Source organism: Fukomys damarensis, unplaced genomic scaffold, assembly GCF_012274545.1.
Source record: "Fukomys damarensis isolate Sample0158 unplaced genomic scaffold, DMR_v1.0_HiC HiC_scaffold_39, whole genome shotgun sequence".
NCBI lineage: Eukaryota > Metazoa > Chordata > Mammalia > Rodentia > Bathyergidae > Fukomys > Fukomys damarensis.
This window is the reverse complement of record NW_022900951.1, coordinates 91,885,206-91,911,838: the sequence shown is the minus strand read 5'-3', so window position 1 is coordinate 91,911,838 and position 26,633 is coordinate 91,885,206. Positions and strand designations below refer to the sequence as shown.

The 26,633-nt window shown below is 36.4% G+C and overlaps 1 protein-coding gene across 9 annotated transcripts in view; it reads left to right on the top strand.

Annotated features, from left to right (window-relative positions):
• The window catches only part of Il13ra2 (interleukin 13 receptor subunit alpha 2), a 56,374-nt gene extending 29,952 nt beyond the window's left edge, over positions 1-26,422 (top strand). For 3 of the 9 annotated variants that reach the window (XM_010603105.3, XM_010603103.2, XM_010603106.2), the window contains exons 2-10: positions 4,186-4,312; positions 5,580-5,731; positions 8,258-8,411; positions 8,939-9,059; positions 12,000-12,184; positions 13,212-13,357; positions 15,103-15,247; positions 19,425-19,540; positions 20,382-20,490. In XM_010603105.3, the coding sequence (XP_010601407.1) occupies positions 4,219-4,312; positions 5,580-5,731; positions 8,258-8,411; positions 8,939-9,059; positions 12,000-12,184; positions 13,212-13,357; positions 15,103-15,247; positions 19,425-19,540; positions 20,382-20,432 (1,164 nt within the window). In that variant the 5' untranslated portion in view covers positions 4,186-4,218 and the 3' untranslated portion in view covers positions 20,433-20,490. Of the gene's footprint in view, positions 1-3,860; positions 3,870-3,902; positions 3,940-4,185; positions 4,313-5,579; positions 5,732-8,257; positions 8,412-8,938; positions 9,060-11,999; positions 12,185-13,211; positions 13,358-15,102; positions 15,248-16,340; positions 16,407-19,424; positions 19,541-20,381; positions 20,508-26,046 lie in introns of those variants that run through there. The other 6 variants (XM_010603107.2, XM_010603108.3, XM_019204373.1 and 3 more) reach the window with 6 other exon arrangements.
• Positions 26,423-26,633: the final 211 nt, after the last annotated feature.

The following is a 26,633-nucleotide window of genomic DNA, read 5'->3' as shown; positions in this document are numbered from 1 at the left end:
AAAAAAAAAAAAAAAAGTATTTTCACATACTTTATCTCATTTAATCTTCAAGACACCCCTACCAGGCCTGTATCATCATCTCTATTTTATAGATGTAAAATCAGGTATAATTTATCACCATGGTTGAAGAGAAATAGAAGGTTGATGCTTATGCCATTGTGCTTTTTACTATAATAAGCACCTCTGCTATAAATCTATTAGTTTGTTTGTTCAAAGAATAATTATTCTTGTCAGTTTTTACAGTACTTTGCTGTAACCTCAACTTTGCTTAGATGCCTTTGAGTCCCATATATAACATCCCCTATCTTGTGACTTGTAGAATCTATTTTCTGGCTCTCTGACTATTTCAGGAATAAAATCTAAGTTTTTCAGTGTGATTGATTGTCAGACAGGAAGAAAAATAGCAGAGATTTTAGTTAAGTCTCAAAGTGGAAAGGAAAGAAAGAGAGGTCTTGTGATCACTCCCTGTGACAACTCCATTTCTTAAGAAACCATATTATTGGTAAGTACCTGGAGTTTCTCCAATAATACAAAGATTATATAGCCAAGGTTTTGTTTTGTTTTTTGAGTGCTGTGAATCAAACACATGCCAGGCAGGTGCTCTACCACTGAGCTATAGCCTAGCCCCAGCCAACTCATACAGTGAGAGGATGATGTTGCATGACTCTGAGAAGGGTAGAAGTAAGGCTGAAAAGAGGAAATTGCACTAGGTTTGGCATTGCAAAGGAGAATGTCAATTTAACATTGTCTTCAAACAGCGTGAAGTGAAACTGAATGTGTAGAAACAAGAGGCTCCCCTTATGCATTGACCTTAGACATGGAAAATGCCTAATTAAGTGGTTACTATGGAGGGCTCTGGTACTAGATCATCAAGCTTCAATCCTAAGCTTCACCTTTGACCTGTGTGACTTGAGAGAAATTGTTTAAATTCTCAGTGTCTCACTTTTTGGCATTTAAAAAGGGACTAAAAATAGTGCCCAAATCCAAGCCTGGCTATAAGGATTGTATGAGATAATGTATGTAAAGTCCTTAGCACTGAATAGGTCTTGGGCTGCCATGACTGCTGAATAAATTCTAGAAGGTATTATTCTTATTCTTATTGTTATTACTGATATGATGACTATCATCATTTGACTTTGCATGTTGTGTAGGATTTATCTGGTAGTATCTGGCAAGAAAAAACGTGCTCAGTGCATGCTTATTAAATTATTCCTCTGCCAGTGTCATGATGATTAGGCTGCATGGTGTGGTTGATGGTTTGGGGGGGTGACAGTAGGTTGAGAAATGTTGGATGGGAGGAGGGCTTGGTGAAATAGACTCCCGAGGACAAGAAACTTTATTTTCTAGTTAGTGGGAAGAGTTCAAGAGACCTGGTGTTCAGTCCTAGTTCTGCCATCAATAAATTGTGTGAGCTCCAACAACTTACCTTGTTATTTCATCATTTTAAAAAATAAGGAGATAAGACCAGATAAGTGGTTGTTAACTGTGGATTGGGTTGTGGAATATAACAGAAACTCCTTATGTCTGGTATATCTGCATTTCCTTCCCTAACCTTTCCTTTGTGTCCAGGTTTTTGCTCCCTTTGTGAAGAAATCAAGTCTTCGTGGTAATCATAAAATATATAAAGTCCCACATTGCACTAATGACAATCCTATAACACAGAAGCCAATGGAAGAATTGTCTTTTTATTCATTTGGGAAAATCTAGGTTGAGCCCTTGGTGTAATTTGGGGACTCCTTTTATGGATTTGTCCAATATATGACTCTAGAAGCCAAGACTCCTATTTCTTAGGCGTAAATGTGTTGGGCTAATTCAAGAAATGCTATTTGACAGTCAGAGTCAGATTTTAGTAGTCTATAAATAAAAGCAAATTATTTTTCTCAATTTTCTACTTAGTGCTTTTGTTGTACCTTTTGAAATTTTAAAGGACATGCTGGTAGAAGAGAGAGAATTTTGTTAGGATTGTTCTGATAGCATTTTAAGGGACACTTGATTGTCTTAGTCCAGGTAGGTAATGTGGAAGGATTTTCCTGTCAGACTTAACATCTTGGGTCCAACAGAAATCAGGTGTGCATCTAAATCTATGATAGTAGCTCTGTGGAAGATATGTAATCTGGTAACCAAATCTTCCTAGTACTTACCAAGGAATTAATGGGCAGCCACAGGCTGATGAGAAGGAATTGGGGAGAGAGAGATTTGTTGGGCCTCAGTAAGAGAAATGGAATCTTCTTATCATTTCATGAGATATAGAATGAATAGCATCCTGTTGACTCAGCTTGCTTAGGTAACTGAAGGAAGACAAACATTGAGAGTATAGCTTTCATAACCCTTGGTCAAGCACTTGGGACTGTCATCACAGTAGGGCAGAAGTGCAAATGAGTGGATATCGTAAGATCTTTGCTCTACACCCAACTGTTACTAACTTTCATAATCTTGGGCAAGTGTGACTTTTGTTTCCCATTATATAAAAGGGAATCTAACTAGGATTGCCTCAAATATACCTGCTAGCTCCAATCGTCTGGTGCCAAGATTCTATTATATAATAATTGTTGCTTATTGACATTACGATATAACAGATGTGCTAGGTTGGGTGAAAAGAATAAGGTGAGGAGATGGGATCTATCTTACTGAATTAATGTACACAATAGAAGAGAAAGGTAGTCCTGAATGTTGGGATAACAGAACGTTAACCCTTAACTTTCTTTTCTTTCTTTTTTTTTTTTTTTTGTGGTACCAGGGATGGAACTCATGACCTTGCACTTTAGAGGCAGGCAAAGTGCCACTGAGCTAAATATCTGGCCTGACCCTTAATTTTCTATGCAATTGTTGGTCCCAGGAATAGACTCAAAAATAATGCTGGGCTTACATCTATAATCCCAGCACTAGGGAGGCTGAGACAGGAGGATCACCACAAATTCAAGGCCATCTTAGGCTACATAGTGAGTTCAATGCCAGTCTGGAATCCATAGTGAGACATTGTCTCAAAAAGGCACTCCAATCTGGAAAAAAAAGCAGTGTGGAACCAGGAGTGGTAATTTTCCTTTAGAAGTTGAATACTTTTGTTTAAGTAGGTATTTATATGCATGAATGAATTCTTTAAGTGTTGATTATAAAAGGAATGTTCTTCCACAGTAAAAGGATGATGACCTTGTGTTCTGTGGTAGGAAAATCCTGTTGGATTTTAAAAAGGTGATAAGCAGGGCATGATGGCACACACCTGCAATCCCAGCACTCAGGAGGCTGAGGCAGGAGGATTACTGTGAGTTCAAGGCCAGTTTTGGCTACACAGTGAGTTCAAGGCCAGCCTGAACTGTATAGTGAGACCTTGAATCAAAAAAACAAAAAACAAAAAATAAATAAAAAGAGGGGGTAAGTTCAGACTTGCCCTTTCAAAAGCCATTCTTGCTGTGGGGAGTGTGAACAGTCGGTTGGAGGCAGAAAAGACTGGATCAGGAGATCCTGAATGATGACATCTTCAACTGAAGAAGTGGTAGTGAGAAAGAAGAGATTGGATGTGAGAGGGAGGAGTTGCGGAAGTCTCCCAGGTCAGTAAAACTGGGAGAGTGATGATGTTATTCACTGACACAGGAAGGAAACTTAAAAGTAGGACAGCTGTGAGAGTAGAAGATGATGATTCAGTAATTATGAAGAAATAGAGCAAAGTTCTGAATCATCGAGACTTACGTGTAGGTTCTAATCTTTCTCAGTAGCCAGATAACTTTCAAATACTTTCTGATTTTTTCTCAGAAGAGAGTGTGTCACTATATTTGTTGCTAGGAGAGATGATTGCTATGGATACCAGTGATGTCATAATCTCCCCTCCCCAACACACCAATGATAACACTTGTGGGTCTGACTTCTTTAGAAAGGTGGGTGTATGAAGTCACTATATCCTGTTCACAGCATGTAGAAAAGTTTGTGTGTGGTCAGAGGCTACAGGTTTTTTGTATTACTTTGTTTTTACTCTTATTAGTAAGATGATACCAGATGCATCTCATTGCAATTATATTGGCTCCAAACTTGGTTATTTCTATTTCCACGGTTTGGAGAGGCATAATTTCCCTAATTTTTCACAGAAAGCACACAGAGAGCTCCAAAAAGCATTGTTAATCACATTTAGCCACTTGATTATGTGAAGTAAGATAAAGTAACAATGTTGATTATTGTTTTTTTTTTTTCTCTCAGAGAGGAGATTTCAAGACATTAAATCTTGGAAAAATGGCTTTCATTTGTTTGGATATCAGGTGTCTATATATTTTTCTTCTTTGCACAGCATTTGGCTATACTTTGCCTTCAAACATGGAAATAAAAGGTAAACCAACAAATTAAATGAATTTTAATGAGATAGTTTTAAAACTAGGGTTATTAACTGTCCTTTCAACCTATCTTACTATAGTGCATAACTAGTAATTATTAGAACTAGTTCACAAAACTCATGTACTAAAGATATGGCATTAATAAACAGTTTCATGTATACTGTAAAATTTTGTGGGATAAAAGCGAAATAAAAGAAAACAACAACAACAACAACAACAAAAACACTTTCCTAACTGCTTGCCTAATCTTTTCTAAAAACTCAATTAAATATTTAAAACCTTCTTAGCTAGTTCTCAATTAACTGAAATCTTTCTTTAATAATTATCCTTAATATTTATGACACTTAGATAAATAAGAAAAAATACAGAAATTTAAAGTAAAATGTAGAGCCAAATGTGGTGGCACATGCTTGTAATTCCAGCACTCTGGAAGGCAGAAGCAGGAGGATATTGAATTCGAGTTCATTCTGGACAAATGAATGACTTGATGAGATCTTGTCTCACAAAAAACAGAAAACAGTTCTGGGGTTGTAGTTTAAGAGCAAAGGCTCTGGGTTCACTCCCCAGTACTGGAAACAAAATGAAAATGTAAAAATAATCAAAATTATTACATCATGTCTAATGAATTTCTTCTATTGAAGAAAGTAGATAGAACAGCTGGGCATGGTGGCATATGTCTGCAATCCCAAAACTCTGGGAACCTGAGGCAAGAGGATTGTGAATTTGAGACTAGCCAGTGGAATTTAACAATTTAATGAGACCCTGTCTCAAAATACATACAAGCGGAGCTGGGGATTTAGCTCAGCGGTTTGGTGGCCTGCCTTGCAAGCACAAGAACCTGAGTTCAATCCCCGGTACCAAAAACAAAAGAAAACAAAAAAAACATAGAACAGGAGATGTAGCTCAGTGCAAAGGCACTGAGTTCAGTCCTCATACCAGAAAAAAAAGAAGGTAATTATAAAAATACATATTTAACAAAGATTTCTACCTTAAAGATATCAATAGATAACTTTATAGGTGCAGAGAGTAATTTGTGCCACAACTTCTTTCTGTGGATTCTTTTCCTCGCCTTAGTATTACGAAGTATTAAAAAAACTAGCATGGTAGAAATGAGAGGAAATCATCAGTAACAAGGCAAGATGAAAGTAGTACCACTGCACTCTAGATTTGTGTGTAGGAGAGTTTGGAAGTAATCTCTATATTTAGCAATCTTTGTCATAAAATTAAGGAAAAAATAAAAATATGTTATTGTTCTTATTTCAGTTAATCCTCCTCAGGACTTTGAGATAGTGGATCCTGGATATTTAGGTTATCTCTATTTGCAATGGCAACCTCCCTTGGCTATGGATAATTTTAAGGAATGCACAATAGAATATGAATTAAAATACCGAAACATTGATAGTGAAAGTTGGAAGGTACGTAAAGCATGTCATTGTATCAAAGTGATCATTAAGTGTTTTCTTTTGATTCTCAACTTCACCATCCACTCTAAATCTCAACTTAATAATTTAGATTAGTATATAACAAGCTGCCATGTCGACTTTTCTGTCCTGGGTATTCTGTAAAATATATTTTCACCTCATCCAGTATTAAGTATTAAGATTACTATTCGAAATGTGGGGAAGAATTTTGGCCCCACAGAATATGGACTTGAAGAGCATTTTATACATTTTGCCATCTTTTACAATTACTTATTACATTATTCCATTTTTTGTTGCTGTAACAAAATACCTCAGACTAGGTAATGTATAAAGAAAAAAGTCTGTTTAGCTCATATTTCTAGAGGCTGAAAGGCCAAGATTCTGTGACCCATTTGTTCAGCGTCTAGGAGAACCTCTTGACAGACAGAATCATAGCAAGAGTGAGTGAGAGGGAGAAGTCACATAAGGAGACAGGAAGCCAGAGAGTGGCTTTTATAATGAGTCACTCTCATCAGAGCATTTTTAATTGGTGTCACATGAGAACTACATCAATTCCTTCTGAGGGCAGTGCTTGCAATGACCTAATTGCCTCCCTCTAGGTCCCATCTCTTTAAGGTTCTACCTCCTGTCAACATTGCCATACTGAGGACTAGGCTTTGAACACATGAGCCCTTGGAGGACATACTCAATATTCAATTTAGATATGGGTTTGAAGACCAAGGGAATTGCGGTGGCAGCATGCAGGAGGTGTTGTTATCCCAGTTATTACAAGGATAAGCCGGAGGGCAGTACAGGTGTGGGTGTGGAGGAAGAGCTGGGCATTTGAGTGTAAAAGATCAGTGTTGGGAAAGGGGAATAAGGGAAAAGAAAAAAAATATGAGAACATGTAAAAATGGAATTAAAGTATTTGAAGGTGGGGAGGGAAGGGGGGGTGAAGGCAGGGTGGGGACAAGGGGAAAAATTGAGAACTAAGACCTGGCATGTAAAGGTACAAGATCCCAGTAATGAATGTAACTGTACTGTCTACCTAGAATGTACCAATAAATTCAATTTTAAAAAAAAAGATCAGTGTTGGACCCTAGATCAAGATTAAGAAGGAAAAGATATTGATACATTTTGCTGAAGTCAAGGTAAAAACAACAAAGGACTTTCTCTGGCCATTAATATAGAAAGCCAGTAAATTTGCTGTATCTTTTTGATTGGGGCAGTTCTTTCCCTCCATACAACACTGGAGAAAAAGAATGAATTCCATTTTTTAATGTATGTAAATATTTCTCCTGATCTGCCTTATTTTTAGAAAAATTTAATTGAACTGGCTGAGAACATGATGTATTTTGAGGATTATTTTAAAGCATGAAGAATGGTTGTTTTCAACTTGACTCTTCAAATTGTACACTTTGTACAATGGGAAGGTACTGATATGACTGCAATAATTATTAAGGCAGGACTTATCCAGAAGATGCTCATTGCAAAAATTTAGGATAAAACTTTTTCTTTGTATTCAGTTTGTCCTATTTTCTAAAATAAATTGTGTTTGATTTCTTGGAAAAAAATAGATATGGGTTATATATATGCTACTGAACTGTGAGCTTTTTCTCTGCAGGGTCAAATCTCATTTAGCTTTGTGTCTGTCCCACAGAACACACAGCATGGTTATTTGCAAATATTGTAGTAAGTTCTTCATGAAAGTTTATTGAATTATTAACTATTTACATACGTGGCAATTATGTTTATTCAAAGATTTCTGCTGTAGAAGGCATCCTGTTACCTCCATAATTCAGCTAGGTAGTTTCAAAGGACAATTACAAATCAAACATTTTTTGATTTTAGTACATGTGCTGCCGAAGCGAGCACCAAACATTAATTAACTATTTACATACTTGGCGATTATGTTCATTCAAGTATTCTGTTGTAGAAGGCATCCTGTTACCTCCATAATTCAGCTAGGTAGTTTCAAAGGACAATTGCAAATCAAATATTTTTTGATTTTAGTACATGTGCTGCCGAAGAGAGCACCAAACATTGAGTAACTTTGTGTACCAGACACTTTGTTAGGTATCAGGACTCTAAGAATAATTAATATACAAGTTTCATCCTTAAGGAGCTTACAATTTGTTCACCTTTCTCCAGTTAACTCTAGGATTTTGCTTTCATAATTGCTGAAGATTTCATGGTAATATGAAAGGTTACACTTAACTTGCCATGTAATGCGCATGTGGTATGTGAATATTATCTAATTCCAAGTTTGTTATAACTAAAGTTCTTGACATAGATCCCTTTTCCCTTCCAGAAGTGCAGTTTTTGTTTCAACTATATTTAAATTTAAATGATCTTATCAAATGATATAATATACAAAGAACCCTCCAAGAAATATATATGGAACTTTGTAAGAAATAGTCATCAGGAGTACTGTAGATATTGAGAACTCTCCAGGGTATTAATGACTTCTTGGTCTTATTGTGATTCACTATACCATGGCTGCTTCTCAACTTGACTTCATTTGATCTTTTTATCAAACAGACCATTGTTACTAAGAATCTACATTACAAAGACGGGTTTGATCTTAACAAGGGTGTTGAAGCAAAGATACACACGCTTCTCTCAACACATTGCACAAATGGATCAGAAGTTCAGAGTTCATGGTCAGAAGCTACTTATTGGAAACCAGAACAAGGTTAAAAAAAAGAGCTCCTTTTTCACATTTAATATCACCCTAACAATCAATGTAGGGAATAATTTCCTTAACTCATGTGTACCAGATTGTATATACAATAGACACTAAGACAGTGTGACACAGATGGAATTCTTTTTAATAGTGAATGGCTGACCTTTTTGAATTTTTTAGATCAGCAAACATATTTGCTAAAACTTACATGTTACTATAATTATATAGTTCCTAGTTTGGGGATCATATTAACAAGCTTGTATGAGTATTTACCCAACTCCTCAGAGAATCCAAAAATAATTTAATACTTTGGCATAGACTAGTGTCAGTGAATGAACCCTTAAAAATGTTTAGATTTGTACGTCTAAGTGATTTGTACGTGAAGTGATTTTCAATGACTTTCTTCTGAAATATTCATTATGTTGATTGCTAAATGAAGTGACAAGGCCAAAAGAAATAATATAAAATTGTATAGTAATTTCACAGATGATTCATCATCATGCCCTTCATGGATTCACTATTCATTCATTTCTTAGGAAGTCTGGAAACTAAAATTCAGGATATGGATTGTGTGTATTACAACTGGCAATATTTACTCTGTTCTTGGAAACCTGGCATAGATATACGCTTTGATACCAATTACAACTTGTTCTACTGGTAAGCATTTATATTCTTAGAATTCCATATGAGGAAAATATCTACCCAAATCAATCCACAGTGTGAATAACTGTATTCCCACTAAATTAAATTCACTATATTCATCAGAGGTGTATTTGTGATGGCGATTATAATTATTTGGGGTTTCCAATGAGAGTAAATGGGTTTAGGGAGCAGATATGAGTGATTTAAGGAATACAATCTCTGTTTCTGTATTGAATAACATTTGGTATCCTTTAGATATATGGAATTATAAGAAGTGTAGGCATAGTTTTGTTCTTGCCTTTTAACAGTTATCTTTTGTTCCAGTCTGGTGCCACACACCTATAATCCCAGCATTGAGGAGGTTAAGGCAGGAGGATCTCTGTGAGTTCAAGGCCAGCCTGAGTTACATAGTGAGTTCAAGGCCAGCCTGGACTACATAGTAAGACCTTGTCTCAAACTCTCTCACACACACACAAAAAAAGACTACCTATTAAACTAGTTTTTTTTTTTTCTGACTTCCTTCATTTGTTAACCCTCACAGTGGCTTGTAAGTTTAGAGTCATCTTGACTTCTAATTCCTTCATTCCTTAATTGTTTCATGATGACATAATCACAGTGTTCTGACACTCCTTTGTAAAATGGCACATCTGTGTTTTCTTTCCCATTTTTATTATAAGAATCCTGTAGGCTGCCCTTGTTCTATACCTAGATGATTGCCATAACCTGGCAGATGGTGCTTGCTCAGCTTCCAGTCTCTCTCCTTCCTATTCATTCTGCAATATTAGTCAGCTTTATCTTTCTAAGTTGCTGTTTTCATATGCTGTCTTCTCATTCAAAAGTCTCCATTGACTACATATCCCTCCAACCCCACTACCCAGGAAAAAATCTAGGTTGCTACTCAAGTCTGTATTTCACTCCATAACTGTCTTTTCACCATTACCATCTACTGTCCCAATATGAGTGTTCCATGGCATTTAGATGCACCTCTGCATATTTTCCTCACCCACATCATGATCTTTTATGTCTTTGTGTACATCACCATGTAGAATGTCCTTCCTCTTCTCTCTCTCTCTCTCTCTCTCTCTCTCTCTCTCTCTCTCTCTCTCTCCAATTCCTAACCTTCCTTCCAGGCCTGTCTGCTATCTCATTTCATTGACCCTTTATTGACCACGTCAGGTTTTATTCAGTTTCTCTCTGAACTATTACTTTTTATAACTCTTAGTTATTTACCACTTGGATGGTATTTAAATGTATGTGTGTGTGCTTTGTCTCGTCAAATTTATAAGAGGTTGGCAGGCATGAACTGTGTCTTATACCTGTGTTTACTACCTTGAGTGCTATGCTCATGTTAGATTTTCACTAAATGTAAAATAAGTAAATGAAACAAATGAAGATAACATTGGTAAATTGATAGGTAAATATCAGAATTTAGGCATTTACTAAATAAAACAAATATCAACAGAAGGCAAAGTGTTACTTATTCCTTAGCTTTCAAGCCCAAATTATCACATCATCTTTCTTCAGAAAATCATAATATGTAAGTGACTAAGTATAAATTATTAGTAATCCTAAGAATTGGGCTCTAATTCCTACCCTAACATTATTTAATTTAGTGTTCTTGGTCAAGTAACCTCCATTTTTAGGCTCTCAGTTTCCTTATCTGGAATTGGATAGGTAACTTCCAAAGATCCCAATTGTTTGTTCATTAATTCAACAAACATTAAGCAAATATTAAATGCCCAGTACTTTTTCAGATAAAAAAACCCAAAAGTGTGAATAGGACAAAGCATCTTCCCTCTTGCACATTGTAGTTCATGCTTGACGTGACTATCTTTACTTAGTTAACTAGGGAGAAATGAATATTAACATTTTAGAAACTGGGGAAAAACGGGTATGCTGGGGTTTTCCCACTGATAGGAAACTGTAAAGTCAAGCCTAGAACTCAAGTCTTCCAAACTCTGATGAGGTGAACTAACCAGGAGACTACAATTTTGCAAATTTGGCCAGAAGTAAATACTTGGGATGAAGTTAATTTAGTAAAGTCTACATATTTTTACCAGCACCTTATCAGCTTCTATATTTGCCTCATTTTAAAAGGGATTTTGTCTAGTTTTAAAGTGAATGTCACATTTTGCATTGTAAGCCATCTTTTCGGAAAATAAACCAAACATCTATTTGCTTTGGAAGTCAGTAATGTGCCCCTCACCCCTAACTCCCACTATTCATATTACTGAAATGAGGTTAACTTTATTTATTTATTTATTTATTTTTTTAAATTTTCGGAACCAGGGATTGAACTCGGGACCTTGTGCTTGCAAGGCAGGTGCACTGCCACTGAGCTAAATCCAGGGCCCAAGGCTAACTTTAAATATAGGCTAACATTTCTTGCTTAGGAGAATGGAAAATAAGACATTTACTTGCCAAACAACTTCCTGTCCCTTCCCAGTAATTGCCTTTTCTGCGATTTATATCTTGATGTATTTTATATTCTCAGAAGGTTTTCATTCCATTTATTAAGCAAAACAACATTTCTAGGTCTGCTTTTAAGTATACTTTTAAAAAATAGTTTTCCCAGTAAAATATTTAAAATACAGTATCACACATGTTCATTTATATAAACCCTGGGTTTTCTTAGTAGGAAATTTATTGTTTGTTTCACAGACCATTTTGTGAATCGCTATAACCTAAGTATGTAAATAAGAATCCTTATTGTATCTTTGAGGTTTTGTGAAGCCTCCCATCATACTGTGAGCTCTGTGAAATAGACCAAGTTGTCTTTCCATAGTGTTGTATCCTTAGTAGTTATAGCACGTAGCACATACTAGAAGCTCAACAAATGTTCTATGTTATTAAATGATTTTTTTATTTGGAAAGTATCATAACATAACTAAAATGGAGCATTGGTATACTAGAAGTTACTGTTAAACACAATTCTTACATTATTTCTTTTTACAGGTATGAGGGTTTGGATAATGTATTACAGTGTGTCGATTACATCAAGGAAAATGGAAAAAATATTGGATGCAAGTTTCCAAACTTGGAGTCATCAGACTATAAAGATTTTTTTATCTGTGTTAATGGATCATCAGAATCCAAGCCTGTCAGATCCAACTATTTCATTTTTCAGCTTCAAAATATAGGTGATATAAACAAGCAACTTCAACTTCAGAGTCATAATTGGTGGGGCTTAAAGAAGTGCAAAGCTAGAAAAATAAAGGCAGAGTATACAGGGAAGTATGGAAGACAAACTGCATGATGTATAAAAATATCATTTTCAAGCCGGTTGTGGTGGCACACACCTGTAATCCCAGCACTCGGGAGGCTGAGGCAGGAGAATCACTGTGAGTTCGAGACTAGCCTGGGCTACATAGTGAGTTCCAGGTCAGTCTCAACTACATAGTGAGATCCTGTCTCAAAACAACAACAAAATATATATATCATTTTCATTTAGAAATCACAATTTATTTCCCAAGCCTCAGAGGGTTCTTCTGCTGTATGGTACTTCTGTGTAGAGTTAGCGAGAGAATAATTACTCATTGTCAGGCCTCAATAGCCAAATTGTTGGATATTTTCAGGTCCTTCCTCTTAGTTTTAACAGTTACAACTGAGACGGTTTCTAGAGTCATCCAGTTCTAAGTTGGAATCCTGGATCTATCATTGTCCAGTTGAATGACTTTGGGCAAGTTGCTTACCATCTCTTCTCAGTTTCCTTTTCATAAAATTAAGTGAATAGAGGACAGTCTCATAGATTTATTGTGAAACACTAAAAAGATTATGAAATGAGATCCTTGGGGTAGTGCCTGATACATCTAAACAACAAAAGGGTTAGCTATTAGTAAAAGTAGGAGTACTGATAGTGGTTGTTGTTTCTAAAACTACAAAATAGGAAAATGATTGCAATTATTTGGATCTTCTAACTTTGCTCTTGAGCTTCAATATTTGTCATTGTTTGACATCATAAAACAAGTTTCCGAAATAATCAACTTTCTCAGTAAACTTGCCTTGGTTGGTAAGCAACTTTGATGTCAATACACATCATGGGGAATAATCTTGAGCCATTTGGTTTATCTCTGGGAGTTTTAGTTACTAGGTGTTCACAGCTTTAGAAAAGGGCTACTGAAAATTTCAACTAGTTTCATGTTAAAATTGTTTCTGTTTGCTTCTTAGTTAAACCCCTACCTCCAGACTGTCTTAGTCTTACTGTGAAGAATTCATCTGACATTAACCTGAAATGGAGCATACCTAAAGGACCTATTCCATCAAGGTGTTTTATTTATGAAATTCTGTTCACAGAAGCTAATAATTCCTGGACGGTATGAATATTGCACTTGTTTGGGAAAAACATAAGCACAGCCTTTTAAAATAGGAAACTTGAGAATCAAGATCAGCTGTTGTCTACATGAGGAATGCAACATTGCATGTGTCTTAATAGCTTAATATCCAGAAAGCCAGATCTAGTGGACAAAAGTAAGGTGTCTCTAATCTGAAAGTACACTCATACCAATTTTAAAGCTACATAGGATCCTGGAGATAATCTAGTCACTTGTTTCCCATTTTGTGTCAAAAATTAAACTTGACAAGGGACAAAAATAGATTGTGAAGAGGCCTCAGTTGCTGGGCATGGTGGCATAAACCTGCAGTCCCAGAGCTCTGGAAGCTGAGGCAGGAGGATTACAAGGTTGAGCCCAACTTGGAAAATTTAGTGACTTGATATTCTGCCTGAAAATTAAAAAAAAAAAAAGAGAGATGAGGAGACAGATCAGTATGGGGGCTCTGAGTTCAATTTCTAGAAGGAGGAAAAAAGAGAGAGGGAGGGAGGGAGAGAGAGAGAGAGAGAGAGAGAGAGAGAGAGAGAGAGAGAGAGAGAACCTGCCCTAGGGTTAAAAAAACCAAGAAACATAAACAAAAAAACCACTTCCTAAGGAACAACCATGAGATGAAATGACAATTACAAGAGAATTACTCTTAACCAGGGAAGATGGGTTTATAACAGGGGAAGAAGGCAATGGTTATAAGACTAATTACCCTAACATCAACAGTGTGGTGATATCTTTAAACAACATTTTATGTTGTTTGTTTATTAATTTCCAAGTCAGAGAGTGAAAGAGACAACTAGTCGAGCCACTGGTTCTAATTCACTCATTTCATAGCAAATGAAAGAACTGGTTTTTTAAATTGAGTTACAGGTTGCAGTGAGATTAACTTCATAATTGTATTAAACGTCTAAAACTAGAATCAAGGCCAGGGATTTAACTCAGCAGTTCCACTGCCTGCCTTGCAAGCGCAAGAACCTGAGTTCGATCCCTGGAACAACAACAACAAAAAAAAACCAAAAAAACAAAACAAAAAAAACCAACTAGAATCAAGATCTGACACTACATTATGGTGGTTCCAACATAAGTTATAACAAACACAAAGCTGTCATTTTAGATGAGAAAAACCCTTTAGCTCTTTGAAACAAACAAAAAATTAAAGTAATTGCTTCAGTTAATTTTTGATGTTGTTCTGTGAGATCACTCAGATTTTTTACATTCTTACACCTAAAGTGGTAATCTCGTGTCAATCTATGAGCACTGTTGTACAAGTCTTACAGAGATTACCAAATTAAAACAGTGGGGAAAAGAGCTTCATGTACATGAATTCTACAGTTTCCATAGAAACAACATTCACACAATGGTTCTGTCTTTCTGTATCTCAGTGCATGTAGCATCTTCCAGTTTGTGAAATCTAGAAAATTTGACTAGTTCAATATTAGGCATTATAGTCATGAAGGTTACCTAGGAATTTTACCTGGTCATACATGCTGCTCTTCATTACAAATAACCCATTATTATTTTTTAAATATACAGAAGAAAAAAATGATCAAATACCCCTTCAAAAATCAAAAAAATCAAACATACACTATATGGATAGGTAACCCTCTGCTGGAATTATACACTTCCAGTCTTCTGGTACATGTATTTTATGTGGAAATAAACCATTCTGAAAATGACAAATAGAATTTTTCTAGTAGCAATTAGATCAAATAATGGCATCTTATTTTTTCCTTGGCTTTCAGACTAATACAATTGAAAATGAAGTGTACATCACAAGAATGATAAATGAAAGCCAAGAATTTTGCTTTTCAGTAAGAAGCAAAGTGAACTTTTATTGCTCAGATGATGGGATTTGGAGTGAGTGGAGTGATGAACAATGCTGGGAAGGTATGAGCTAAAAGGCAGTCACTAAGTGACTAGAACTATTTGCTAGCAAAATTAGTTATCTATTTATTTTTGTAATCATGGAGATCAAAGGCTCTTGCATATCATCTATACACGCAGAAGAAAAGTTTGCAAACACCTCAGTCAAACACAGATTCAGTGAAAGTCTAATATTCATTTAGAAGTAAGAATTGTGTTGGAATTAGGAAAATTCTTGGTTTCCTGTCACTAAAGAGAACATGTTAGTACTTTAGCTGGGGGGGGTGAGGTAGAGCAGGAAAATATTTTAATCAGTATTTTCTTAATTTTTCAGTTTTTGAGAAAACAAAAGGATAAGATTGTCATATGCATGTCTCCCAATGTCTAGTATTATGTCGAATGAATATTATTCTAATTAAGAAGAATATTCATGATGGGCTGTGGATATTCCTCAGAAGTAGAGCACTTGCTTTCTATGCATGAGCCCCTGCATTTGACTCCTGGCACTGCAAAATCATAAAAGATGTTATGATTAGGGAAATACATATCACATTCACTTCCAACACCGATTTAAAATGACTTATGATAAAAGACATCCAAATTACATAGCAGTATAAACTAAAAGGCCTAAATAGTGAAGCAAAATAGGATTGTGCTTCAGATTATATTAGTTTATTGGTTAAAATTACTAAAAATGATTCAAAATTGAAGAAAATCAGCTGAGCATTGTTCTTTCAGGTATAGTGATATGGATGTAGTTATTAATATATTCAGATGTAGATAGTTTTCTGTGAATCATTCATCTTTTTTGTGGTTCTACTGTAGTGGAGTCTTTAGTATCTCCCTGTGAATATGGTATCATTGTTCCTTTTCATTCATCAAATATTATTAAGCACCTGTTGTGTATTAGATTCTTTTTAAACATTGGCCATACAGAGAAAAGAAATCTTTATCCACATGGAGCTCATGTTTTATTCTTAAGGTGAGTAGAGATAGATGATCAACCAAAACCTAAATATATATTCACTAAGGGTTATGGAGAAAAAATAAGAAGGACAGGAGATAACTCAGTCAAGTGACATATGGAATCATTTTTCATTTTTATCATCACTACTAGAAATGTGGAGACATATGCAAAGTTATGTGCTGAATTATATCTTGTGCACTGCATAAAGTTAATACGGTAAGTTTTTAACATCCTTAAAATAGATGTCTTTTTTATGTGTTTTATGCACAGTCTTATCTGTGGAATTGATAACTGAGTTTTCTTTCATCCTGTTGGAGAAATCTTTTGGTAGAATCTTAATGACTTTGAAAAACTAAGAACAAAGAATTTCTTGAGTTGTATAAGGTCTTAGCTTTTTAGAACATTTCTTGTTGGATGATTCAAATTGCAGAAAAATAAAGTTGTTTAGTTTTGTGGTAATGGAGATTGAATAAAGGGCTAAGTTGCTAAACTGCTCAGGGTGGACTTGAACTAGTGATCCTCCTATCTCAGCCTTCCAGAGTGCTAGGATTACAGGCATGCCCCAAAGCACCTGGTTAAGAAAATGTAATTTTTTTTAATAAAAATATATCCATGTCAAGAAAAGCAAGTAGAACCTCAGCAAAGGAGCTTCCTGCCATACCATTGCTGATTTTGCATGTCAGGAAATTTACATTATCAGTCATTTCTCTGGATTATATACTTGAAAATTCTAAACTAAGCATATTAATTTTGATAATTTTCTAGTAGAAAATAAGATTGTAACAGAATAGGACAAAGAGAAAGTTGGCATCAGGGGGAGTTAGTAGGTGTGGGCCTAATTTTAATATGCTTTATGTTATTCCAAAACAAGTAGAAGGTATTTATTTGAGAAGGCTAATTTCATGTGCTTTTAAAGTTTGCCTAGTGATTGTTCATTCCTTGCTAGGCAGAAGAACTTTTAAAAACTTTAAAATAATGAAACAGAAAAAGAAAATCTTGTCCCTTTCTTTAGTCTCTAAAGTGTAAGACAATCCTTGCGTAGTGGCTCCTTCCTGCAGTCCTAGCTACTCCAGAGCCTGAGTTGAAGGGGGTCAGTTGCTTAGGTACCAGCCTGGGTACTGTAGCCAGCACTCTTATGAAAACCAAGAATGATCTTGAAAGGCTAGCTCCAAAAGCAGAGGCAGCAGAAAAGAGGGCAGTATCTGTTGCACGGTGGCCAGGTGTGGACCGCAGAGCAGTGAGCAGCATATGCAGCTGCCCCAAAAAGATAGTATCAAGGTTTAGCAGGACCACCGTTCAGATTCACTTCTTGCAGAACATAAGTTACTAAGAAAAGTTATAAAGCCGGGGATTTAGCTCAGTGGTGTCACCGCATGACTCCCAAGCATAAGGTCCTAAATTCAATCCTCGGTACCAAAAAAAATAAAATAAAAGAACAGTTATAAACATAGCCAAGATAGCTAAAATAAGGACCACTACAGCTGAGCTGGTGGCACATGCCTATAATCTTAGCATTCTGGGGGGCCAACAGAGGAGGATCACAAGTTTGATCATAGTCTGCACAACCTAGAGACTTTGTGAGACCCTACATCAAAATTTAAAAGGAAGGGCTGAGGATTTAGCTCAGTGGTGCCACACCTGCCTTGCAAGCACAAGGTCCTGAGTTTGATCCCCAGTACTGGAAAAATAAGTTTAAAAGGACTGGAGACGTAGCTCAGAGGGCAAGCCTTGGTTCAATCCCCAGTGTGTATGCAGCAGTGTGGATGGAGGATATTAGAGGGGTAACAGTCTTTGAAAGTTAGCATTTCAAGGATCTGAAAGAACAGTTTCTGAACAAGTGAAAAATAAATTTAATGAAGATAAACCCAGACAAATCAAGATGGAAGAGACTCTGTATAAGGGTCCCCCAAAATATACACACTATCTTCTACAAAGGAGATACAGTCAACTTCACCCCAAAAGAAAATGTTGTTCACTGCTGGTATACAAAACTCCTATAAGACGGGACTGTTTTTAATAATTTCTAAACAAAAGTTCAAAGAAGAAAAATAATCACGGCTTCAAGTTTTAAGGTGGGAGGAGACAAAGTTATCACAAGATAGAATGAAGCACCCTTAACTATGGATGAAGGAGAAAAGGCTCAACTGGCGAGTGAACCAGAATGGGCTTACAGATAGAAAGGACAGCCCAATGCCAAAACTTCACCAAATGCAAAAACTCATTCTTGAAGTGGAATTGTGGATATTGATGGAATAGATGTGCTTCAGATCTAAAGACATCACTAATAATGATGAAACTTGGCCTTCAAATTTATGTTACTAGTCAGTTTATTACTTTTGTAAGAGGAGGGTTGATTGGAAGATTCAAGGAGTTAAAGCTTGCTTACTTGATCCTGACTTTTGAGAAATGTAATAAATCCCTGAAGTCTAAAATATGTTATTATAGCTGTGTAAAATATGGTTAAGGAGAACTGTTTTTTGTTTTACTTCACATTGTAAACTGAAAGGCTAATAAAATTTTATGCACTCTGAAAAAGAAGACTAACTCCATTACTCACATACATTTTAATTGAAGGGCAGCTCTTGCTCACTATAGCATCAGATGATATAAAGTACACATTTAACATACAATTGAAAGTTGTGGTGGTACACGCCATACCTGTATTCCCATCACTCCAGGAGGATGAAGCAGGAGGATTCCAAGTTCAAGCCCAGCATGGGCAACTTAGTGACTTAGTGAGACCCTCTCTCAAAATAAAAAAGGACTAGGGATATAGTTCAGAATGAAAACCCTGGTTCCATCCCCACTAGTGAAGGAAAGAAAAAAAAAAGAAAGAAAGAAAGAAAAAAAAAGAAGGAAAAGGATACAGGACATGTTTGTTTAACCATTCGTCTAACATTTAATTATTTTTAAATGAAAAATCCAAGAGGTCAAATTTTAAACTGATCCACATCAGGAAATATTTAATAAATATGCTTTGAGGAATTATTTTGTCAGTAAAATCAAGAGATGTCACAGTTCAATAAATTAGTTGTTCTGTATTAAAAGGCATGCAAATGAAAGGAATGCTTTACTCAGACACAGCTATGGTAGCTATGCACTGGCAAATATAGTGGGATTTACCAGGTCTAACTCAGCTCTTCACCATTTACTAGGGGTTTATTTGTAAAACAGTTATTTCAAAAATAGTTATAAACTTCTAATGCATCCTCTTTTTGTGATTTTTGATCCTAGGTGATGGACGGAAGGGAACTTTGATGTTTTTCATGATACCATTTGGTCTTGTCTCATTATTTGTTTTGTTACTAACTTGTCTACTTTTGCATAAGCAAAAAGCTTTACTGAAATCAGTAAGTTATATAATATTATAATATTTGGTCTGAGATAATAGATAACAAGAAAAGTTGTGCATTTAGATCCAATGGGCCTACATTTTATAATTTTATCTGCTCCCTTAGAGTATATAATTGATGCTGTATGGATTATGATGATGTCTTCAGAGAATGCAGTAATTAGAAAAGGACTCTATAGGGCGGGGGAATTTAGCTCAGTGTTTCCGTCGCCTGCCTTGCAAGCTCAAGGACCCGAGATTGATCCCCAGTACCAGAAAAAAGAAAGAGAAGGACTTTACAAGGCTACATTGTGGTGTGTGTGGAGGGGTTAACTTTGTCAAAATTGAAGAATAAATCTTTAGATCATGAAACATTATTTACCTCTAGGTTAGAGAACAATATAATGAAAGAGGCACGGAAGAAAGGCAGGACTGGGAGACAGAAGGGGATTGTAAATAGTCATGGAAGAAAATCTATTATCAGTATGTGCCTAAGCACTAGAGTCCATCAAAATAATAAAATGTGGTGCCTGTCCTCAGAGGCCATGTGCTAGTTGGGGAAGACTGAAGTATGGCCTGTGATATTTCTTTAAAAGATTGCTATTTAAGTCGAATACATAATATTACAGAATTTCCTGAAGGTGGGGAGAACACTAAGTGTTGAAAAGCTTTAAGGAGAAGCTGTGATTTGAAGGAAAACATTTTAATACTATGACTTTTCCTGATAGAAATGTTAACATGCATGAAATGCTTCACTTTGCCTGCTGAATGCTTTTTTGCCCATTTCTCTGACTTATTAATCTTCAGTGAAATTATGCTGTTAATAAGGGTTTATTAATAACACTCTTTCTAAATTTCAGATTTTCCATATGAAGAAAGAAGTTTTTTCTCATCAAGAGACACTCTGTTGACTTACCAATTTCCAGCTACATGGCCAAATGTTAAATATCAGTCTTAATAAACTAAAGCTCTCCTAATGTTTAATACATCTCATTGTAAAACATAGTTGTATTTAAATAGGCTTTAGAGCACTCAAACCTTGAGCTAGTAGTAAATTTGCTGAATTCCTCATAAATCTGTGGTGAGATGCTGCAACAGAGAGTTAAGGGGTGGCCCTGAGTTCGTTCAATGATGCATTAATAAGACAATGTGATTTTGCAATCTTCACTAAGCCATGGATATATTGCCAAAGCTTGGAAAATGAGTTTTTTGTTGTTGTTGTTGTTGTTACTGTTGTTGTTTTAAATTGTACTTGGATGAAAGAATTAACCGTAAGACTGTTTGGCATTAAAAGTAACCCAAGGAGTTAATAATTAGGAAATAATAAGTTTTAAATATGTTCAGAGGCCCAAATGTGTGTGTCATATTTCATGAAAGAAAATTAAAGGAGGAGGGGAATGCAGTGATGAAGGATCCCAGCTGAACAATTCAGAAGTCAAAAATACACAAGAAGAGCTTGGGGATTTCCTATTCCATTTGGCAGGCAGTCTTTCCTAATTTCTGATTGTGTGTGTGGGGGGTAGTGGGAATTGGATCCAGGACCTCCCTCATGCTAAATTTCTGGGTTAAATTCCCATCTCTTTTTAAGTTTTATATTTGATATAGGGTCTCAATTAGTTGTCCAGGCTGGGCTTGAACTTGTGACCCTCCTGCTTCATTCAGTCTCCTGAGTCGTTGGAATTACAGACGTGCACCATCATGCCTGGCTTGTTTTATTTTGTTTTGTTTTGCTTTGATTAAGGGATCAAAATGCACAAATCTTTAAAATTAATGTGCATCCAACTTTCAAAGGATGTGGTTACTTAGGTGAGACAACTGCTTTAAACCATGGGTGTCCAACCTTTTGGCTTGCCCGAACTGCATTGAATGAAGAGGAATTGTCTTAGGCTGCATACAAAATATATAAGATAGTAAATATATATAAGGAACAAAGCTTCCTTCCTTTATTTATTTATTTTTTTTGCAGTACTGGCGATTGAACTCAGTACCTTTACACTGAGGTGTATCCCCAGTCATCCCGCCTCCTTTTTTGAGTGAAGTTCTCCCTAAGTTGCTAAGCTCCCGGGGCTGGGCTAGAACCTGCAGTCCTCCTGCTTTAGTCTCTTGGATGCTAGGATTAGAGAGACATGTAGCACTATGCTCAACTTCCTTTATTTCTTACATTTAACTTACTAAATAATTTTACAAAAGAATGCAATAAGCCCAAGTTTAATAATTAAATAAGAAAACTTACATGTCTACTTAATAACAATAAATGCCTGTCTTCACAGTCATGTACTGTTTAGGTAGGTTGAAATGTTTTTCAGTAATCACTGTGTTTGACACTCAATGTTGCATAAGTGCGTGTAAATCACACATGTGCTGATTTGGACTGTGTGTGAGTTAACACTGCCCTGTGCCATACCCTACATAGTGTGTAATTGTTGCCTAGGCAGTCTGTGCCCGAGCACTACACAATCAAGCTATGAAAAATATCACTAAAAATCACATAATGTTAAAGCTTCTGATCTTGTGGGGCTGAATTACTAGCTGCCTAGTGCCACATTCTGCCTATAGGTTAGATGTGTTGATGTAAACTTAGGGAAAATTGGACATAGATTGCAATCAAAAGCCTGGTTTTTGTTTGGACTAATGTTATTCACAATAGAGTAGGCATTACCTGGCAGCTCATTAGAAATTCTCCAGCCAATCCGGGCGTGGTGGCGCACTCCTGTAATCCTAGCACTCAGGAGGCTGAGGCAAGAGGATCCCTGTGAGTTCGAAACCAGCCTGAGCTACATAAGTGAGTTCCAGGTCAGTCTCAACTACATAAGTGAGACCCTGTCTCAAAAAAAACAAAACAAAACAAACAAAAAAAGAAAGAAATTCTCCAGCCAATCTGCATTTTAACATTCTCCAGTGAGTCACTTGCACATTTAATTTGTAAAGTATTGATATACAACAGTATTTTAGAATGAAAACTACCAACATAATTTAGTGAGGAGGTAAGCTTATGGCCAGGGTAAGTATAAATGTGGCTATCATTGCCACTGATCATCTCTAAAAGGGGGAAATAGCTAACACAGAAGTGTAAACCAGAATACCATCCTTTGCAATCACTTGGAATAAATGATAGGATGTACCGTTATTTTCCAAAGTAGATCTGCCCTTGTTCAACATTAAAACTTCCATGATAGTATGGCATAATTACCAATTGTCAAACCAGGGCTTGCTAAAGTTGTTCTTATGTGCTGAGGGATTTGGAGCAGGAAACAAATGTGGAGTAGAGAGGTCATGGTGAGGCAGAGAAATAGCAGGCAACTCCATTTGGGATGTTGAGAGGGTTTTAGAGACTTAGTATTTCAATTCTATGTAGAACATGCATATGAAACCATCCTAATCAAGGGATTTCTGGAATCACTGCCAAAAATCTAGGAATTCGAGCCAGAATTGCCCTAACAAAGTGGCTATGAGAATCGAGTGACACCAAAAATTAAAAAAAGGATCCCTGGAATTCCTGATCTGCTAGCTATGTAAGTTTATTGGCTTTACAATAAAATTCAATGAAATTTTGTGAGTTGATGTTTTTTGCAATATGTTGGCATCTTAAAGTATTGACTTTCTCCAATGTTTGATATCTAGACAAGTGCCCTGAGTCACGGCCTCTCTTACCCATCTGTTTTCAGCTACTTGGGGTTGCCCCAGCCTCTCTCTTGGAACCCTGTCCCATAGGAGCTCCCAGATGCAGCAACTAAGGAATTATATCTGTCAGCCCTTAGAACTCTACTCTAGGGCTTGAGTGAGCAAGGATGGTTTTATGGTTGTGTCCTGTGCAATTACCCATGCATCCCCTGCCCCATGTTTGGAAAGGCCCAAACATGTTTTAATGATCTGTAGTTGTCATCTTGAAATTGTTAATAATTTTTGAGAAAGAGATCCCATATGTGTTTCTTCACTATGCCCTGCTGATTATGTAGCCACTCCTGATAGCTAGCATCAGTTCTGAGTAGTCTATTTAGCCTTTACAATTAAAATGCCAACATCACCATACTTTTTATGTTGATAAATCAGTGATGGGAAACTTACAAATCACTTTGATCATCCATTCTTCCATTCATCTGTCCATCCTTCTCTTCCTCTCCCAGCTTTGTGTTGCAGAAGCTTTAGTCCAAAAAGAAAAATCTGAGTCTCCTTTCCTCTCCCCATCCACTACTTTAGCCAGAAACTACCCTATGCACAGCAGGCCATAAATATTGGGCCCCTAAATACAGCTTGTTTGTAGGGCAGGGGCTCATCCTGGGGAGAAAAGACAAATCAGGACAACCAAGGATCTCTTCCTCATCCATAGTCCTGACAGTGAGAGGTGTCAGGACAAGAGTAATAGATTCTTGTCCCCAGAATTTCTGCCAGTTGGAAGAGTCCAGACTTGCCCTAAGGGGATTGGCTTTGTTTGGACAGAGTGGGAAAGTGCAAGCATAAGAGTCCTATAAAAATGCAGATTTTGCTGGTGAGAAATTAAGAGGAGACTGGTATTCAGTGGTAACAAATGAGATCAAAATGATAGATGTGCTTGAAGTTAAAAGAGAGAGTCTGCCATCTAAGAAAAGCCCCCTTGATGTTAGGAGCAAGGCTCAAAGACAGGACTCAAAGAGTGCTCCTTTGGGGCAGCATTTAATTGGATCGCATTGTTTAACAATTTATGCCCCAGGTCCTTATGGAAAACAATGGAGTAAGCTAATTATCACTGTAGGCTAACAACTTGGTATGATAGCAATGATGGCTGACCAGCTAGAAACTTTAAAGGGAGATCCAAGGGAGATCGTATAAAAGACTGTGAGTGCGTGGGTGAGATGAAGGAGAGTTGTCCCTGACTGCCCAAGGTTGAGCCTCAGAATAGCAACATCATAGGCTAGTGACAGTGAACATATGGTACATGTGCTGGAGAAAGGATTGTTTGTATCATTGAAAGCTCTAAAAGGTTTGCCATCACTCTATAGGCTATGCATGGGGGACTAGAGAGAAGATCAACTAGAAAATAGAGTACTTGAATACCAATAATACACATCAACTAAATCTAACAGCTATTTGTAAAACAATTAATTCAACAGCATTAAGATACACATTCTTTTTAAGAGCCCATGGCAAATTCCCCAGGATATGCAATTTGCTAGCATATGAAATAAGCCTTAATAAATATGAAAACATTGAAATTATATGACTTTTGTTCTATAAAACAACATAATGAACTTGGAAAATAATAAAAATATGAAAATTTAATAGGCGAATATATGGAAATTACTGCAGCCCCAAACAAGGGGATAAAGAAAGGGCCAGGGCTGGAGCTAAAGAAATGCTTAGTAGGAAAATTGTAGCTATAAATTTATATGTTAGAGCCAGGAATTTAGCTCAGTGATTTTGCCTCCTGCCTTGCAAGCGCCAGGTCTGGAGGTACCAGGGATCGAACTCGGGCTCTTGTGCTTGCAAAGCAGGTGGAGGAACCACTGAGCTAAATCACTGGCCTCCAGAAAGTTTATTTAAATAAATTTATATGTTAAAAAAGGAGGGCTGGGGTGTAGTTCTGTGGTAGAGCACTTGTCTTGCATGGACTGCAAAGCACTGCAAAAGTAAAACAAAACAACCCTCCCACACAAAGAAAAACAAAACAAAAGAAACCCAGAAAGATAGCCTAATTTTCCACTTAAGACACTGAAAAATAAAAATAAAAAATCAAATTAAAACTAAAGCAAGTAGAAGATAGTAAATATTAAAGATAAGAGCAAGATACATAAAAAAGAATAGGAAAACAACAAGGATAATCAATAACCCAAAAGTTGGTTATTTAAGAAGGTCAATAAGATCAAAACCTATAGTGAGGTTGAGCAAAAAGAAGGTAAGCCAGAGACTCAGCTCAGTGGTTCTGCCACCTGCCTCACAAGTGCAAGGGCCCCAAGTTTGATCCCCGGTACCAAAAAAAAAAAAAAAAAAAAAAAAAAAAAAAAAAAAAGTGAAAGAGAAGATGAGTGGAGATGGTGAGAGAAGAGGAAAGAAGACTTAAATTACCAAAGTCAGGAGTGGAAAAAGGAGAAACTCCTACAAATCCTGGAGAAATAAGACTATTACAAGGCAGTACTATGCCACAAATTATAAAACTTCACTGAAATGGGCAAATTCCTAGAAAGATACAGATTGCTGGAGTCTTTTCAAGAAGAAATAAAAAATCTGAATAGTAAAGGAAAAAAGAGGTAGTTTTTTTGTTTTGTTTTGGTTTTGGTGCAGTACTGGGGATTGAACTCAGTACCTTCTCACTGAGCTACATCTCCAGCCCTTTTTACTTTTTATTTTGAGACAGGGTCACTGAGCTGCATCTCCAATCCTTTTTATTTTTTGTCTTGAGATAGAGTCTCACTAAGTTGCTAAATTGCCCAGGCTGGGTTCAAACTTGAGATACTCCTGTCTCAGCCTTGCAGAGTGCTGGGATCACAGGTTGGTTCCATTGTGCTTGACTAGAATTCATAATTTTAACCCCTTTTCCTTTTCTCCCCACAGAAAGCCTGAACCCAGATGACTTCATTGCTGAATTTTACTAAATATTTCAAGAAGATTGAATTCTGATTTCATGTTAATTCTCTACAAATCTTCCCAAATGTAGAAAGGGAAGGAATATTTCCTAGCCCACTTTAGAAACCTTTGTGCCAAAGCTAGAGGCCCAGTTATTTTGTAGAATTCCTCTCAATTTTGCTTTGTCCAATATTTCCTCATGATTACTTTCTTTGATATGAGGATCACAATAGTGGCGCTGTATTCAGCTCATTACATTCCCTCAGGTGGCACATGATTTCAGTGTATCCATTATTAATGATGTTCATTTTGATTACTTGATGTAAGTGGTTGCCACAAGCTGCTTCACCATAATGTTACTCTCCCGGCACCTTGTGATTAATAAATATTTTGTACTTCAAGGTATGAAAATATCCTATGCTTCAAAAAATTTAGATTTATTAATTTATGTTTTGACTATTGATTTCTTATTTTATTCAACACATTCCATTCCATTACTATCGCTTATTTTGATGCTCAGATTCTTCCAGATTCTACCAATGGGAGCTTGTGTAGGTTGTAGTGGTTGAGGCCTC